Source organism: Eucalyptus grandis, chromosome 5, assembly GCF_016545825.1.
Source record: "Eucalyptus grandis isolate ANBG69807.140 chromosome 5, ASM1654582v1, whole genome shotgun sequence".
Taxonomy (NCBI): domain Eukaryota; kingdom Viridiplantae; phylum Streptophyta; class Magnoliopsida; order Myrtales; family Myrtaceae; genus Eucalyptus; species Eucalyptus grandis.
The window spans coordinates 4738351-4751631 of NC_052616.1; the positions used below are offsets into that span (position 1 = coordinate 4738351).

The 13281-nt window shown below is 40.2% G+C and overlaps 2 protein-coding genes across 9 annotated transcripts; both read right to left on the minus strand.

Moving 5' to 3' along the window:
* Positions 1–253: 253 nt before the first annotated feature.
* LOC104441355 (ankyrin repeat-containing protein BDA1) lies at positions 254–8704 on the minus strand. Of its 8 annotated transcripts, XM_039312935.1 has the most exons (4): positions 6628–8704; positions 6378–6525; positions 1834–2565; positions 254–1313 (listed from the first exon to the last, which is right to left on the minus strand). In XM_039312935.1, exons 3-4 carry the CDS (start codon positions 2404–2406, stop codon positions 489–491), a joined length of 1398 nt encoding a protein of 465 aa, XP_039168869.1. In that variant the 5' UTR covers positions 2407–2565; positions 6378–6525; positions 6628–8704; the 3' UTR covers positions 254–488. The 8 variants fall into 8 exon arrangements, 2 of the variants coding, with proteins under 2 accessions (XP_039168869.1, XP_018727620.1); XM_018872075.2 differs by lacking the exon at positions 6628–8704 and having other exon boundaries at positions 6378–6611; XR_005551357.1 differs by lacking the exons at positions 254–1313; positions 1834–2565; positions 6628–8704 and adding exons at positions 3466–3878; positions 4734–4800 and having other exon boundaries at positions 6378–6613.
* On the minus strand, positions 8181–8675 carry LOC120293483 (ankyrin repeat-containing protein ITN1-like). Its single transcript, XM_039312847.1, has one exon. The coding sequence runs from the start codon at positions 8673–8675 to the stop codon at positions 8181–8183; it is 495 nt and encodes a 164-aa protein (XP_039168781.1).
* Positions 8705–13281: the final 4577 nt, after the last annotated feature.

Consider the following 13281-nt stretch of genomic DNA (forward strand, 5'->3'; position numbering starts at 1 on the left):
TGTCAAATAGTGTTGGTAATTTCATAAAAAAAAAAATCAGTAAGTTACCAAAAAGTTACTAAGTAATCAAGTGATTATATATATTTCTGAATAGGTTTTTTTCACGTTTACCAACTATTTCACAAATCTACCAAGCAAAGATCTTCATCTAGTGGTACAGATTCTTTGTACGGAAATAATAATTTTTTTATTCTAACTAATTTCATATATCTGATCCATAGTTAAATTACGCCAATTTTGATCGGGCACAATATTTTCGTAGGTGATTTTTCTAGATCCGAAATGAATAACAGTAGTCAAATACAGAAAATGCAGAAAATTCTGCTGGTAAACCCCTTATGTTCTCGTGGGTAAACGCAGGCTTTAACATAGACTGAAAACTTAGCACTGCAACAACGGTGGCTTCGTTCTCCATGAACCGATCTCTCTCAAGTTCTGGAGCTGCAAGAAACCAAGGTAGGCATGCGTAGGACATCCCTCGGTCTTAGCTAAACCGCGTGTCGGGGCCGCCTAGTACATTTTAATGGCCACACACCGAGGATCCCCAACATGAAAGGCACAGCTATCGAGAGACCAAAGAAGAATCTGCCGACGAAAGCGTTGGGGGCGAGTTTGGGCATCAGAAAGTCGTACGTCATTATCAGGGCGAGCATCGCGACTCGCAGCTCCCTCTGCATCGGGAATCCCCACGTGAGAATGTAGATCATCTGGAGGGAGGCAAAGAATCCGGTTGTGTTGAAGATCAGGAAGACCATGAATGCGACCTCGTTAGTCGTCCCCAAAACTGACTGGCCGGCTTTGTACGATGCGGTCCCATTTGTCGTGGCATTGGTCCCGTTAGTCGAGGGCCCTGAATCGGCCTGCCAAAGTCCGCCTGGGGGCTGAAGCACGGCTTGATAGGTAGCAGTCGCGATGAGAGCGGCGATGACGAGCAAGGCGTTCCGTACATCACCCGGGGAGTCCCTCCCTTTCTTGTACTGGAATTCCTCGAACCATTCGTCTCTCTCATGACTAACCTTCAAGAAACATGGGCAACGGTCGGTCCACGTTCGGCGTGATCGGCGGCCATTTTCATTTGATTGATCGGTTTGGGGTTGTGGTTCTTCAGTCGCCACAGTTACCATAGAACCAGAAGGCAATCCCGTTCCTCTCGTGGCTCCAGATCGTGTGAGGATTTCCACAATTTCCACATCACTCGCTTCATTGTTGACGAGCAATAGGGAGTCTAGAGGCGTTAAACCCGCCTCATTTCTGGCGTTCACTTCGATCATATCTTTGTCAATTGCATCGCCCGAGAGAAGGAACTTGACTACCTATTCGATTAACTAACATATTTTATACATTATCCAACATTCTAGTCGTGCAATTTCTATCGAAAGGTTAGCGAAAACATGCACTTTCACATTAGCTAGAACTATTATTGATTCTTTTTACAAACATTTTTGTTTCGGAGATTTTGTGAAAGCATTATCTACCATTATAAAACTTAAATTGTTAAACGAATGTGTGGTTTAAAATATAAATATTCTAATGCTAAGGTTCCATATCTTTTATGGAAAATGATGATTTTCAAAACATTTTCCTAAAAATGAATACTTATATTGCTTATAAAAATAAACAAACAAAATCTTTTTCATTGTCAACAGAAATGTTTAGGGAAATATTTTTCATGGGCTAATTATTTTTAGCAATACAAACGATCATTTTCAGAAAAATAGTTTTCAAACTGTGAAACAAATGGAGCCTGATAATTCTATTTGCTTCACCTGTGAAGAACAAAGAAGATGAATTGATACGACGAAATCAAATGGGTCAAAAGAATTGTGCACTTGCCTCGTATTGCTTTCTAGCCACCGCAAGGTGCAAGATCCGGTTTCCTTGGCCGTCCTGCCAATTCAAGATATGCTCTTTGTTCGAAAGCTTCAGCTGCTGCACCAGCAATTTGAGTGCCTCAAACCGGCTGTTCTTCACGGCAAGGTGGAGTGCGCTCTCCCTCCGAGCCGTCACTTCCTCGATGGAATCTGGACAAGCCAAGACCAGTTCCTTCAGGACTTCGCTCCTCCCCTTGATGACTGAATAGTGCAGAGGAATCCTTTCCTCTCTCCCCTTCACAAGGCACAGGCGACTGCCCACTTTCAAAAGCTCCCGAACAATATCCACATCGCCCCTTGCCGCGGCGATGTGCAGAGGGCTGAAACCGTCCTGGTTCAGCTCGTCGGCCAACTCCATCTTCAGTTTGAGGATTTCTCTGACGAAATTCACGTGGCCGGCCAACGAGGCAACATGTAGAGGGTTGTATCCATCGACGAGGGATGCTACGTCGAGGATGAGGACGTTTTCTCTGACCAAGGAGTACAATTGATCGACATTCCCTGTTTGGGATGCTTCAAACAACCTAGGATCCATCTGCTAAGTCGGAGAAGACTGTTTTGCGATACTTCTTTGGGCGTCAAAATGAATGGCTAGACTACTAGCACAGTTGATGGTATTTAAACTGAATTCAATTTCACACTAGGAAAATGACAACCGGACCAATCTTGATCACCGTTTAATCGGAGGAAGTATCTGCCACACGACAAAATATCACGATACTATCATTTACTTGCAATAATTTTCATAAACCGATGCCCTGGCAAGGAGACTGCCCTTTTTTTCGGGCGGAAAAGGACATTCATTAATAAACTCAGAAGTTTGAGTACAAAACACTTGAACCCGAAATAAGTAAAGACCACAAAGTTTCTAGAGGGCTGGACAACCAGTTAAAAGGAAGAGATCCATTATGACAGGTCTTTGTAAGCCAGTCCACAACTCGATTGAAATCCTTCTTGCAGCGGGCTACCTTTATGGGTCGGGTCGGGTCGGGTTGGGTTTTGATGTTACCCGACCCAACCTGAATCATAAGGGGCGCACTTTGATCCTACCTGACCCAAACCAAAATGCATACGACCCGAAATGGAAAAACTGAGGTGGGTGGGGTCGGGTCGGGTCGGGTCGGGCCGGGCCTTTTGGGTTTTTCAGGTTTTTTTTTTTGGGCTCCCACTCAAAAAAAAAAAAAGAGTTTATAAACTTGTTGGTTATATAAACCTTAAAAATAGACTTAAACTCATGCAAAGGAAATAATTTTGGTACAAATTTTCAAAATGTCCCAAACAAAGGCACATCCTTATACCACTGCCTCTACTTTTGCCTATGTTACTGAGAAATATCCACAAATACTCATCAAACATGTGAATCAACAGAGTACAAGGAGAGCAGCATGATGCAAAGAGGATGCTAAGCTTATCACTGACGTTGAACACTAAAGCAGCTTTCGATTAAACCAGTTCAAAGGGCATCTATGGCTACACCTGCCAATTTACGGCTGCGGCTTTCATACATACAGTACACTAATTTGAGGTGGGAAACTTTATAAGACTCTAAACATGTTTTGCATTGAGAGAAGAAGAGGCGACAAAGAGAAGGTGATTTGACTAATTGCTAAATCTTGATTTCCTAAGAACTCAACAAAACACGAACAAAACAGTATGTTAGACTACGAGTAAGCAATGGGTACCCTAAAAGCCTTAAAATAAGTTTCATGCATGCGTAGATAGGAGGAGCATGCTGTGGCAACAAGCACTAGTCGTCGCTATAACAAATTGAAATCCATCATATGCCTAAGGACAATTGACACTGACTCGCAACAAACGGGTCCTCTTAAATAGTTCAAATATTATGGTTAAAAGGGGGAAAACTAGCCTTGTACTGATCTACCCGTCTTCTGAGCTTCCGCTTCTTAAATTCTGTTTCAATTTCTGAAGAACTATATTGATGACAAAGTGTCTAGATCTCACAATTGGCCCTCATGCAAAATATCTTCCAAATTGAGGCCAATAGACCTGCAAGTCACATGAATCATGTTTCAAAAATAGGAACAAAACATCTATGGCAAGCTTCTTCAGTTAAATCATCTGACAAGTCCACAAGACAGCTTTGATTCTGGCACACTCCACATGTTGAGCTTTCATAACTTCCATAGTGTATTTCAATCCACCCAGATAGCATTCACAAATCTCCTAGCAATATATGTAACTCATTACTCATGAAAATCACATGAACAGCAACAGAACTCCATTCCCAGTATCCTAAATTTTCTTTATTTCCTGCTAGACATTCCAATAGCTAGCTAAACAAAAGCAATAGCAACCCACGACATTCGCCTGCAGCAAGTGAAAAAAAACAGGGCAGAAGCAACAAGACAAACTCTCAGTGAAGGGGCATAAGATAATTTTGCAGCTGTAGGAACTGAAGCAATAATAATGCCAAGTAAAGTCTATGACTTTTGATGACACTAGCAAAAAGATTGACAAGTAAAGGCTTTCTTTAACGTTGGAGTCCTACATAAGAAGAAGAGTCACATGCATTTATGATATCAGTCAAATACATCTTTTTTCAGTAATTTTCCAGTTCATGAACCTTAATGGACCAACCTTCACCTATCACTCCGGCACGTTGATGTAACTGCAAAAAATTTCTCTCCCCCAATAAGTGCTAACAACACTAAGATGCATATGCTCCTTTGGCTTGCTAATAGCAACGCACCACCATCACAAAAGAAACGAAAAACAGAAAGAAATCCGATAGTATTCCTTGACGGAGCAAATGGTTCAAAAATGCCTTTTGCAAACCGAATTTGAGGTAACTGCTCAACTATACCGCCATCAAATATCATATAGAGTTCAGAATTCATTTACCTAGATTTTCGGTCCAAGCAGTGGCACGGTCCCTTATATTCATCACAAACAGGCTGAACATATACTCCTGCAGTCGATCTGTTTAGCCGGACATTCATACAGTTTGATACACCAAACTTTTGCGCATCAAAGGGACTGAATCATGTAAACTTTGTGTCACCTAATTTCATGGTTTGAAATTATTCTCTAACCAAAAACTCAGTTGCCTCTTCTTTTTTTCTTCAATTCCTTTTTGGAACCTAACAGAGAGATACCATACTTAGGCTCAAAACTCTCAGTCCTTGGGATAAAGAACTTGTGCATGAAAACAGAGGTAAAAGAACACTCCAAGTGTCAAAGTTTGGCACAATACGACACTCAGGTGCCAAAAGTTAAGAAAGTGATACTTAAGTGCCACTTTTTTTTATAACAAAAATGGAATACTTAAGTGCCACATTCGGCGAACCCAACCAGAAATTCTACGTAGCAATATTTTTATCGATTTTGCTTACTTACATGGTTCGTTGGAAGGCTGACTCAGCAAAAAAAACACAAAAAGGACATCATTTTGGTACAATTCAAATTTATTATAAAAATTAATTAAATTAAATTTAAAACAAAATTTAAAAAAAAAATGGGAAGAGAGAGAGGAAGATGAACAGCAGCCGACGGCGAGGGCTGAGCCCTTAACCACCAGCCGATGTTCATCTTCCTCCTTCATTTTCTTTTAAATTTGGTTTTTAAATTTAATTTAATTAATTTTTATATTAATTATTTACCCATGTCAACATGCAAAATAACGTCATTTTGTACTTGGTTAGCCAAAAAATCGTCACATTAACATTTTGGCCGGATTTTCTCACCGTTAGCATTTAACTGATCCATTTTACTATGATTTTAACACTTAAGTGTCACTTTCCTAACTCTTAACACTTAAGTGTTCTCCGTGCTAAGTTTTGACACTTAAGTGTTCGTGCTAAGTTTTCACACTTAAGTTATCCTGAACTTTGAAAACAGAAGATGAAGCCAAAGAATTGCCTGTATCCCCAATAAAAGAACGAAAGAACAGAACTGAGGCACCCGTACCTCACTATGAGCGTAGAGATTCCATCTGCTTGCTAAGGGACAACCCAATAATCCGAAACATCTCTCAATATTTTTCAACCCATTTGAGTGGATCAAAATCGCACTTGAGTTCACGGGTTGTCACAAGAAATGCAGGCATTAATTTATACTTCCTAGAGATAAAATGGAATGACTGCTCTACTTTCAGCATTTTCGCTAAAAAATTAAATTGTCTTCCATGGCTTTCAAGCTTTGGACCACATTATGATATCCAATCCTACTAAGGATAAGAACGTCGTTCTGTTTTACTTCCCTCCTCCTTTTGGTTTGGTACTGAGAATTCAGATGAAGAACATGTCGTCCTACTTCCATACGGTGATGCTATTATTTGATAAAAAGTAGTCTGATACTCCGCTCGATATCCAAGTAATATCCAAGAGAAAGGCTAAAATCCAAATCACAGCAAGACATACTACTGAATCTAAACCCACTTTAGGATTGAAGTGCCCACCAAACCAAACGAACCAACCCTAAGGAAGATACATCAATCGCTAAACAAGAGAAAGAGAGAGTTAGAGAGAGAGAGAGAGAGAGAGAGACCTCGCCAGTGTGAAAGAAGTAGCCGTAGAGATAAGAATCGTCAACCCAGTACTGCAAGTCGCCAAGCTAGAGGGTCTTCACTTATTCCTCGGCGACGGCGACGGCGGTAACCTGGGCGGCGACGGTGGCTGTGAGTGTGTGTTGATGGCTTGAAAATTAGGGTCGAAAGGGGGCAGAGAGAAAAGGGGTTAATAAGTGCCAGTCCCCACGAATAGTTTATCTCTTCTTCAAGTGTCTTAATCAACAGTACCTAGTCAAACTCCAGCTCCAACATCTGTTCAGTGCGGGCATGGAGGTACTTTAGGGTTTCGACCATATCTATTGTCTCCCTGCTCGGCGGAGCTCAATCTCACCAATCTCACGAACCCATGCACCAATTCTCCATCTTTATTCTGGCAAACACAGCCGATAGCTCCGACCGATGTGTCCAAAAATGAAGATTCATCAATGTTGATTTTAAGCGCATCATCTATCGGGACCCTTTCAGATATGAGGTAAGAGGCACTCATCAACATGCACTTTTTCCTTAAATTTTGCCTGATTAGTAAAGCAAAGATTTTCTGCTATTGCTAAGCTGACGAGTGTCTTCGGGTTAGGTTTCTGTTTGCGAAAAATGGAATTGTTTCTTTCTTCTTCGATGCCCTAGAGTATAGTAGCTAGGAGACTGCCTTCTCTTGCAAGAAAAGTGTCCCTGGGACAAATGGTTCTCATATTTGCTTTCATCACAATAGATCATTAGTTAAATAGCATTGACACAAATATGTAATATGTGACATGTGACACGACACGATACAACAGGATACTCCAATACGTTATTTCTCAAGAAATAGAGAACTTCGACACGTTGAAAAATATTGTATATTAAACGATTATTTATATATATATAACTAAATAATAAAAAGAGTCTAGAATGAATTTATACTAATAACATTAATCAATTTATTCATAAGAAATTGGGAAGACATTTTTGAACTTTAACAAAAGTTATCAATGAAACAAATGACTAATGAGAAATTAGAGTCAACTAATTGAAATAAATTTATGATTTTCTATGATGATTAAAATTTATTATTATTTAACATCTGATGCTTTTATTTTTGGAAATGACTTTTTAACCCACCTATTTATTTTATTAGCCTTACCTATTTATTAATAAATCTATCTATTATTCAGTACTTTTTCTTTTGCGAGGGTAATGGGCCCCATCCATTTATTTCATCCTCTAGTTTCTTCCCTTGCCCGACCCATCGCTTGGCGCCTGTCACTTCCTTATTGAAAATTGAAATCACTATCTACGAGGCTCTATCCTATCCTCCTTCCAAAAATGAAAAGAAAAAAAAATCACAAATTCGTTTCACCCTTAGGCTCTCGTTTTTTCCCTCAGTAGCTGTCTCCTCCTCCCCCTCGCTCTTCTTCCTAAAACCTAAAAAGGAACCTCATAAAGTAGCAACCCAAAAACTCTAGCAGTCGCCCCCTCCTCCCCCTTGCTCGGTCTCTGCTTCTTGATCTTTGCTTGCTCTCGGTCGCCTCATCATAATCGCTCGCCGCCTTGCCCCCGACCCTCCATCACGGCATCACAGTTCTCCATTTTGGCATCGTAGTCGCAACCCGATCATTTTCAGAAAAATACTTTTCAAATCGTGAAACAAATGGAGCCTAATAATTCTATTTGCTTCATCTGTGAACAACAGAGAAGATGAATTGATGCAACGAAATGAAATGGATCAAAAGAAATTGTGCACTTGCCTCGTATTGCTTTCTAGCCACCGCGAGGTGCAAGATCTGGTTTCCTTGGCCGTCCTGTCAATTCAAGATATGCTCTTTGTTCGAACGCTTCAGTTGCTGCATCAGCAACTTGAATGCCTCAAACCGGCTGTTCTTCACGGCAAGGTGGAGTGCGCTCTCCCTCCGAGCCGTCACTTCCTTGATGGAATCTGGACAAGCCGAGAACAGTTCCTTCAGGACTTCGCTCCTCCCCTTGATAACTGAATAGTGCAGAGGAATCCTTTCCTCTCTCCCCCTCACAAGGCACAGGCGATGGCCCACTTTCATTTTCAAAAGCTGCCGAACAATATCCACATCGCCCCTCGCTGCGGCAATGTGCAGAGGGCTGAAACCGTCCTGGTTCAGCTCGTCGGCCAACTCCATCTTTAGTTTGAGGATTTCTGTGACGAAATTCACATGGTCGTATCCGTTAACGAGGGATGCTACGTCGAGGATGAGGTCGTTTTCTCTGACCAAGGAGCACAATTGATCGACATCCCCCGTGTGGGATGCTTCAAACAACCAAGGATCCATCTGTTGGGTCTGAGAGTACTGTTTTGCGATACTTCTTTGGGCGTCAAAATGAATGCTTCAACACAATTGATGGTATTTAAACTGAATTCGATTTCACACTAGGAAAATGACAATCGGACCAATCTTTGAACACCGTTTAATCGGAGGAAGTATCTGCCACAAGACAAAATATCATGACATTATCATTGTCTTGCAATAAATTTCATAGACCGATGACCCTGGCAAGGAGACTGCCCAGTTTTTTCGGTCGGCAAAAGAATCTGCGAAAGGACAAACCAGAGAGAACTAGACAGCTCGGCTAGGTATAAGCCCAAATCGGGCCAGACCGAGCTTTCTAAACCCAAGCTGCCTTGGCCTTCTTTTTGTGTCCAGTTTCAAGCCTAGGCTAGGTTTCAAGGCTTGATGGGCCAAGAATCAGGCTTAGCGGGTTCAAATTGCGCTAAAAAGCTCAAATTCTTTTGTCGTAAAAATGGTGTTGGGCCGGTGGCAATGGAGGCTCCTCGATCTCTGTTTGTCAAATTTTCGGTCGCCTGGCCCAAGGTCTCGTTTACGATGTCCCTAGTTTAAAAGTACGGAATAAATTCGAATATAAAAAATGAATGCAGCATGATTTAACAACATGTTCAGTTAGGCGTCAATTCCGCCGTTATTGACGATTGTGATCCCTGAGATAATTTTCATTGAAAATGCATGATGAACTCGTTGGTGAAATTCAGTTGTCAACAAATGTGTATGCCTTTTACCTGTAAATCAGGTGTTTGCTGTCGAAGTTTGCCAAAGAAAATCGGACGCCATGTTGAAACAATAGAGGGACCAGGTGAAACCGATTTTGAAGCTTAGAATGTGAGCTCCCCTTGTGTGATTTCAAGTTGGTTTTGTTCGTTCGTGATCTATCATCGTTGTCCATGCTAATATATAATAGTTATTCATGTTAGTATTAGTGTTAAGGAGTCCCTCCATGGTCTGCCGGGGTGTCGAGATGGCCTCGGATAGCTTGGGGGTTGAAAATCGCGTCTGGCAAGGTCGAAGACCCCCTGTCCAGCTCCTTCAAGGGCTGGACAGTGGGTTATCGACCATTTCCTGGGTCTTGTGATAAACTCCAAGCGATCCCTAGGCTACCGCGTTGCTTGTATGTATGTTTCAGCATCGTTTAGTAAGTTTCCATCAAGTTTAGGCTCATTTTGGCCTTTAATCTTGACATTGTGCATCTCTAACTCTTGTTGATCATTTGTGGCAATCGACTAGTAGTCTTGTACGTATGTGAAACAAGGAAACTGAGATAGGTGTCGGTTCGTCACTGGTGTTTATTCCGGTAAGTTCCCAGGTTATAATGTTATATTCCTTAACTTTTGGATTTGTCATTCCATTTTTGTGATTAATTGTTGTCTTGCAGAGTAAATGAAAAAAAGAAAAGAAAAAAAAACAAGGAAGAGAAGAAAAGGGGAAAATTAGGATTAACATTGCATGTAAATGAGAAAGTGCATTGCAGGATTAAGTTGAAGTCGTGCATTGCATCAAGTTTAATATTGAAAGGGCTAGTACGAACATCTAGAGGGGGGTGAACATGTGTGAATAAAAACTTTCACAAGATTCAGTAGAAGTAATTTGCCTTTAGAAGATAACAGACTATGAACGTATTCAGTTTTAAACAATTAAATAAAGCTACAAATTAAAATAATGAGTTTAGGGAAGAGAATAAGAACACAAATGTTATAGTGGTTTGGCTTTGATCAAGTCTACGTCCACTCTCCTACACTGACAGCCTACCGATTGGATTCTACTATGAATCAAAAGAGATTTTACAACTTGTGATATTTGACTTCTCAGTGAAAAGTCTCTACTGGTCTCTCACAAAATCTCACTAAGAGTTTCTCTCTTTTGTATACAACTTTTGAACTCAATGAATAAAACAACAAGAAACTAGAAAATTTCAGACTTTGAAAATTTTCTTTCACGCACTGTATCGAGCAACTAGAGAGTCCACCTTAAATTCTCATCCATGCTTTCACAACAATTGACACTTTCCAAATGAATTATTCAAATTTAACTGTTTGACAGAATCAATTAAGGAGATTTCGAGTCGTTAGATAATTATGATAAAAGCCCGTCAATCCTGTATGTCCAAACAATCAAGATTTTGGTTTTCATAAGTAGAACATTCTAAGTATACTCGCATTTCAAAATATTTAATTATCGTAATTGATTCCAATAAGAATAATCAATCATGTTAGTGTTATATCCGGTCATAAGGTTATCCATAAACCATACGGATTGAATCCTTCAAGAAATAAAGACAATATCGCATCTAGATACATCTTCATTCTTTAGTCTGGAAACTGTCAGTGTAGGCAGATTTTAAAAATAAAGTTTGGTGGTCTTCAGACTTTGACGCTAGAGTCTAGAAGTCTTCAAACAAGACTTTTGAAAATGTTTTGTCAACTTCAACACAGTAAATGAGTTTTTTTCAACAATCTCTCCATTTTTTATGATGACAAAACTTTCCTGCAGATTTGAGAACTTTTGACTTGCAAAACAACACTTACGTAATATATGATATCTTATAAAAATAAATTGATTAGGACCTAGATAGCATCGATTCTGCAACCACAAAAAACATGTTAATCTCGAAAAGATAAGATAAATAACTATCTAGCTATAATAAGTATCACCAAAATAAGTTGTTGCAAGCGTCAAAAAGTTCAACAAAGATCCACAATCAAACATCAATCAAATACAAGTCCAAAGTCCAAACCAATAAAAAAAAGTACTAAAAACCAAAAGTACCAAGCAAAAAGGATAAATATGCACACATTCTCCCTCTTTTTGTCAACAGCAAAAAGTGGAGAAGAATAAAAAGAGTTGAATAAAATCAGGGCTGTTTGGGGATGTGAACGAGCTAGAAATCCCCCATAGACTTCACAGTCTCCTCTAGCTTTCTGAGAGTCTCCTTCAGCTACTCAATATCCTCACCCTTTGTAGTCTCTTATACTTGAAGCTTAAGGGCTTGTACCTGTTCATGTAGAGAATCTGAAGTGGACCGGAAAGCTATTTTGAGGTTTTTGATCTCACACTCCATACCATATTGTTGAGCCTTCAAATCCAGAAGGATTTCTAGCAAACTTTCAAAGTCTGCTATTGGTTCTGTTGGTGCACTAGGTCTAGCCAAATCAATGCCAGGAGTATTAAGATGTGAGGGAACATCAACTGTTTGATCACTAAGACTTGGAAAGGATGCATCAACATCAACTTCAGGATATTGAGAGGCATAGACATCCTCTGGATCGGCAGGAGAACGACTAACATCATCATTGGTAAAAACAGGTGAAGAAGTACCTCTTTTTGCAGCAGCTCCCCTTGTCTCTGTGTTTTCAAGTGGAGAAAAGAATTCTTCTTTTTGTTCTTGCTCTGCTTCAGCACTCAAGTGATGTTTTTCTCGATCTTCTTCTGCAGTTCCACTCCTAGTCTTTTCCGAGTCCTTTGATAAGGATATAGCAAAAGTTGGCTCAAAAGAGTCATCTTGATCCTCTTCCTCTTCTTCTTCTCTTTCTCTTTCCTCTTCTCTTCTTCCTTCACTTCATTCTCTTCTCTGTTATGTTCTCTTCTCATCCTCTTTCCTCTCTGTCCTTTAGTTGCTCAAAACTAACAAAACTCCGTAGATTCTTCAAGGCAAAAATGGAGAGAGTGAGATCATCATCATCTTCTTCGCCCTGCAAGATAAGGGCTCTCCTCTTCTTGATAGGCGCACTCATGGGCTCCTTGCCTTTCCTCTTCTTCATAGCTGAGTCTTGTTTCATTTTGGTTGGGGACTTCTCCTTCAAGCGCACCAAGGCTTTATTCAGCTCCTTTAGTCTCATTTTTGAAATCATTTTCAGCCTTATCATAGGAGCAATGGTTCGAACACACAGAGATGCTAGAAATTGAATATGGAAGTGTCGAAACAATTTGGTGACCAACGCTGAGTAAGGTAGTTGTCCCTTGTCCTTCACAATAGTCTTATACATGTGCATTAGGATAGTGTGAGGCGGCGAGAACTTCATCCCATTACTGATAGCAAACATCAGTTTTGCTTTAGAGTGAGAAACATCAATCTTGGAAGTAGATTTGGGTCTGATGCAGTTGATCACAACCTTGTGTAACAAAATATTGGGGGCAGTCATTCTGGAATAGAAAATCATGCCTTCAGAAATTCTGTCCCGAACAAGAAACATTGTAACGTGACTAACAGACACATTTATTAGTTGGAAACTCCATCTTTCCACACCAATAACATCAACTAATGTGTCCACATCCACCACGAAGTCTTTATCCCTTACAGAGAAACGAAATCTATTTATGTCTAGAAAAGACAAATTCGAATAGAAATATGCAATTAATTCAGGGTAAGCGACAGAAGTCTGACAGCAAAATTGTTCAAGTTGAAGGAGAGCAAACTTCTCTCTCAGGTTCACTTTCAGAGAATCCAGGAAATCAAAATTCACAGTTCGAGGGTTCATCACCCCTCTCTTCAGCATTTTCGAATAAGTCTTTTATGTGGTCCTTTAAACGATACAAACTCGTTCCCTCACCACGCATAGTAGCAGCAACGCCCATCCTAGGTTGAAAATTC

Coding starts and splice junctions, on each gene's coding strand:
- LOC104441355 (XM_039312935.1), bottom strand. CDS start 2,406: ATGGATCCTAGGTTGTTTGAAGCATCCCAAACAGGGAATGTCGATCAA. Junction 1,314..1,833: donor TGGCTAGAAAGCAATACGAG/GCAAGTGCACAA, acceptor TTAATCGAATAG/GTAGTCAAGTTCCTTCTCTC.
- LOC120293483 (XM_039312847.1), bottom strand. CDS start 8,675: ATGGATCCTTGGTTGTTTGAAGCATCCCACACGGGGGATGTCGATCAA.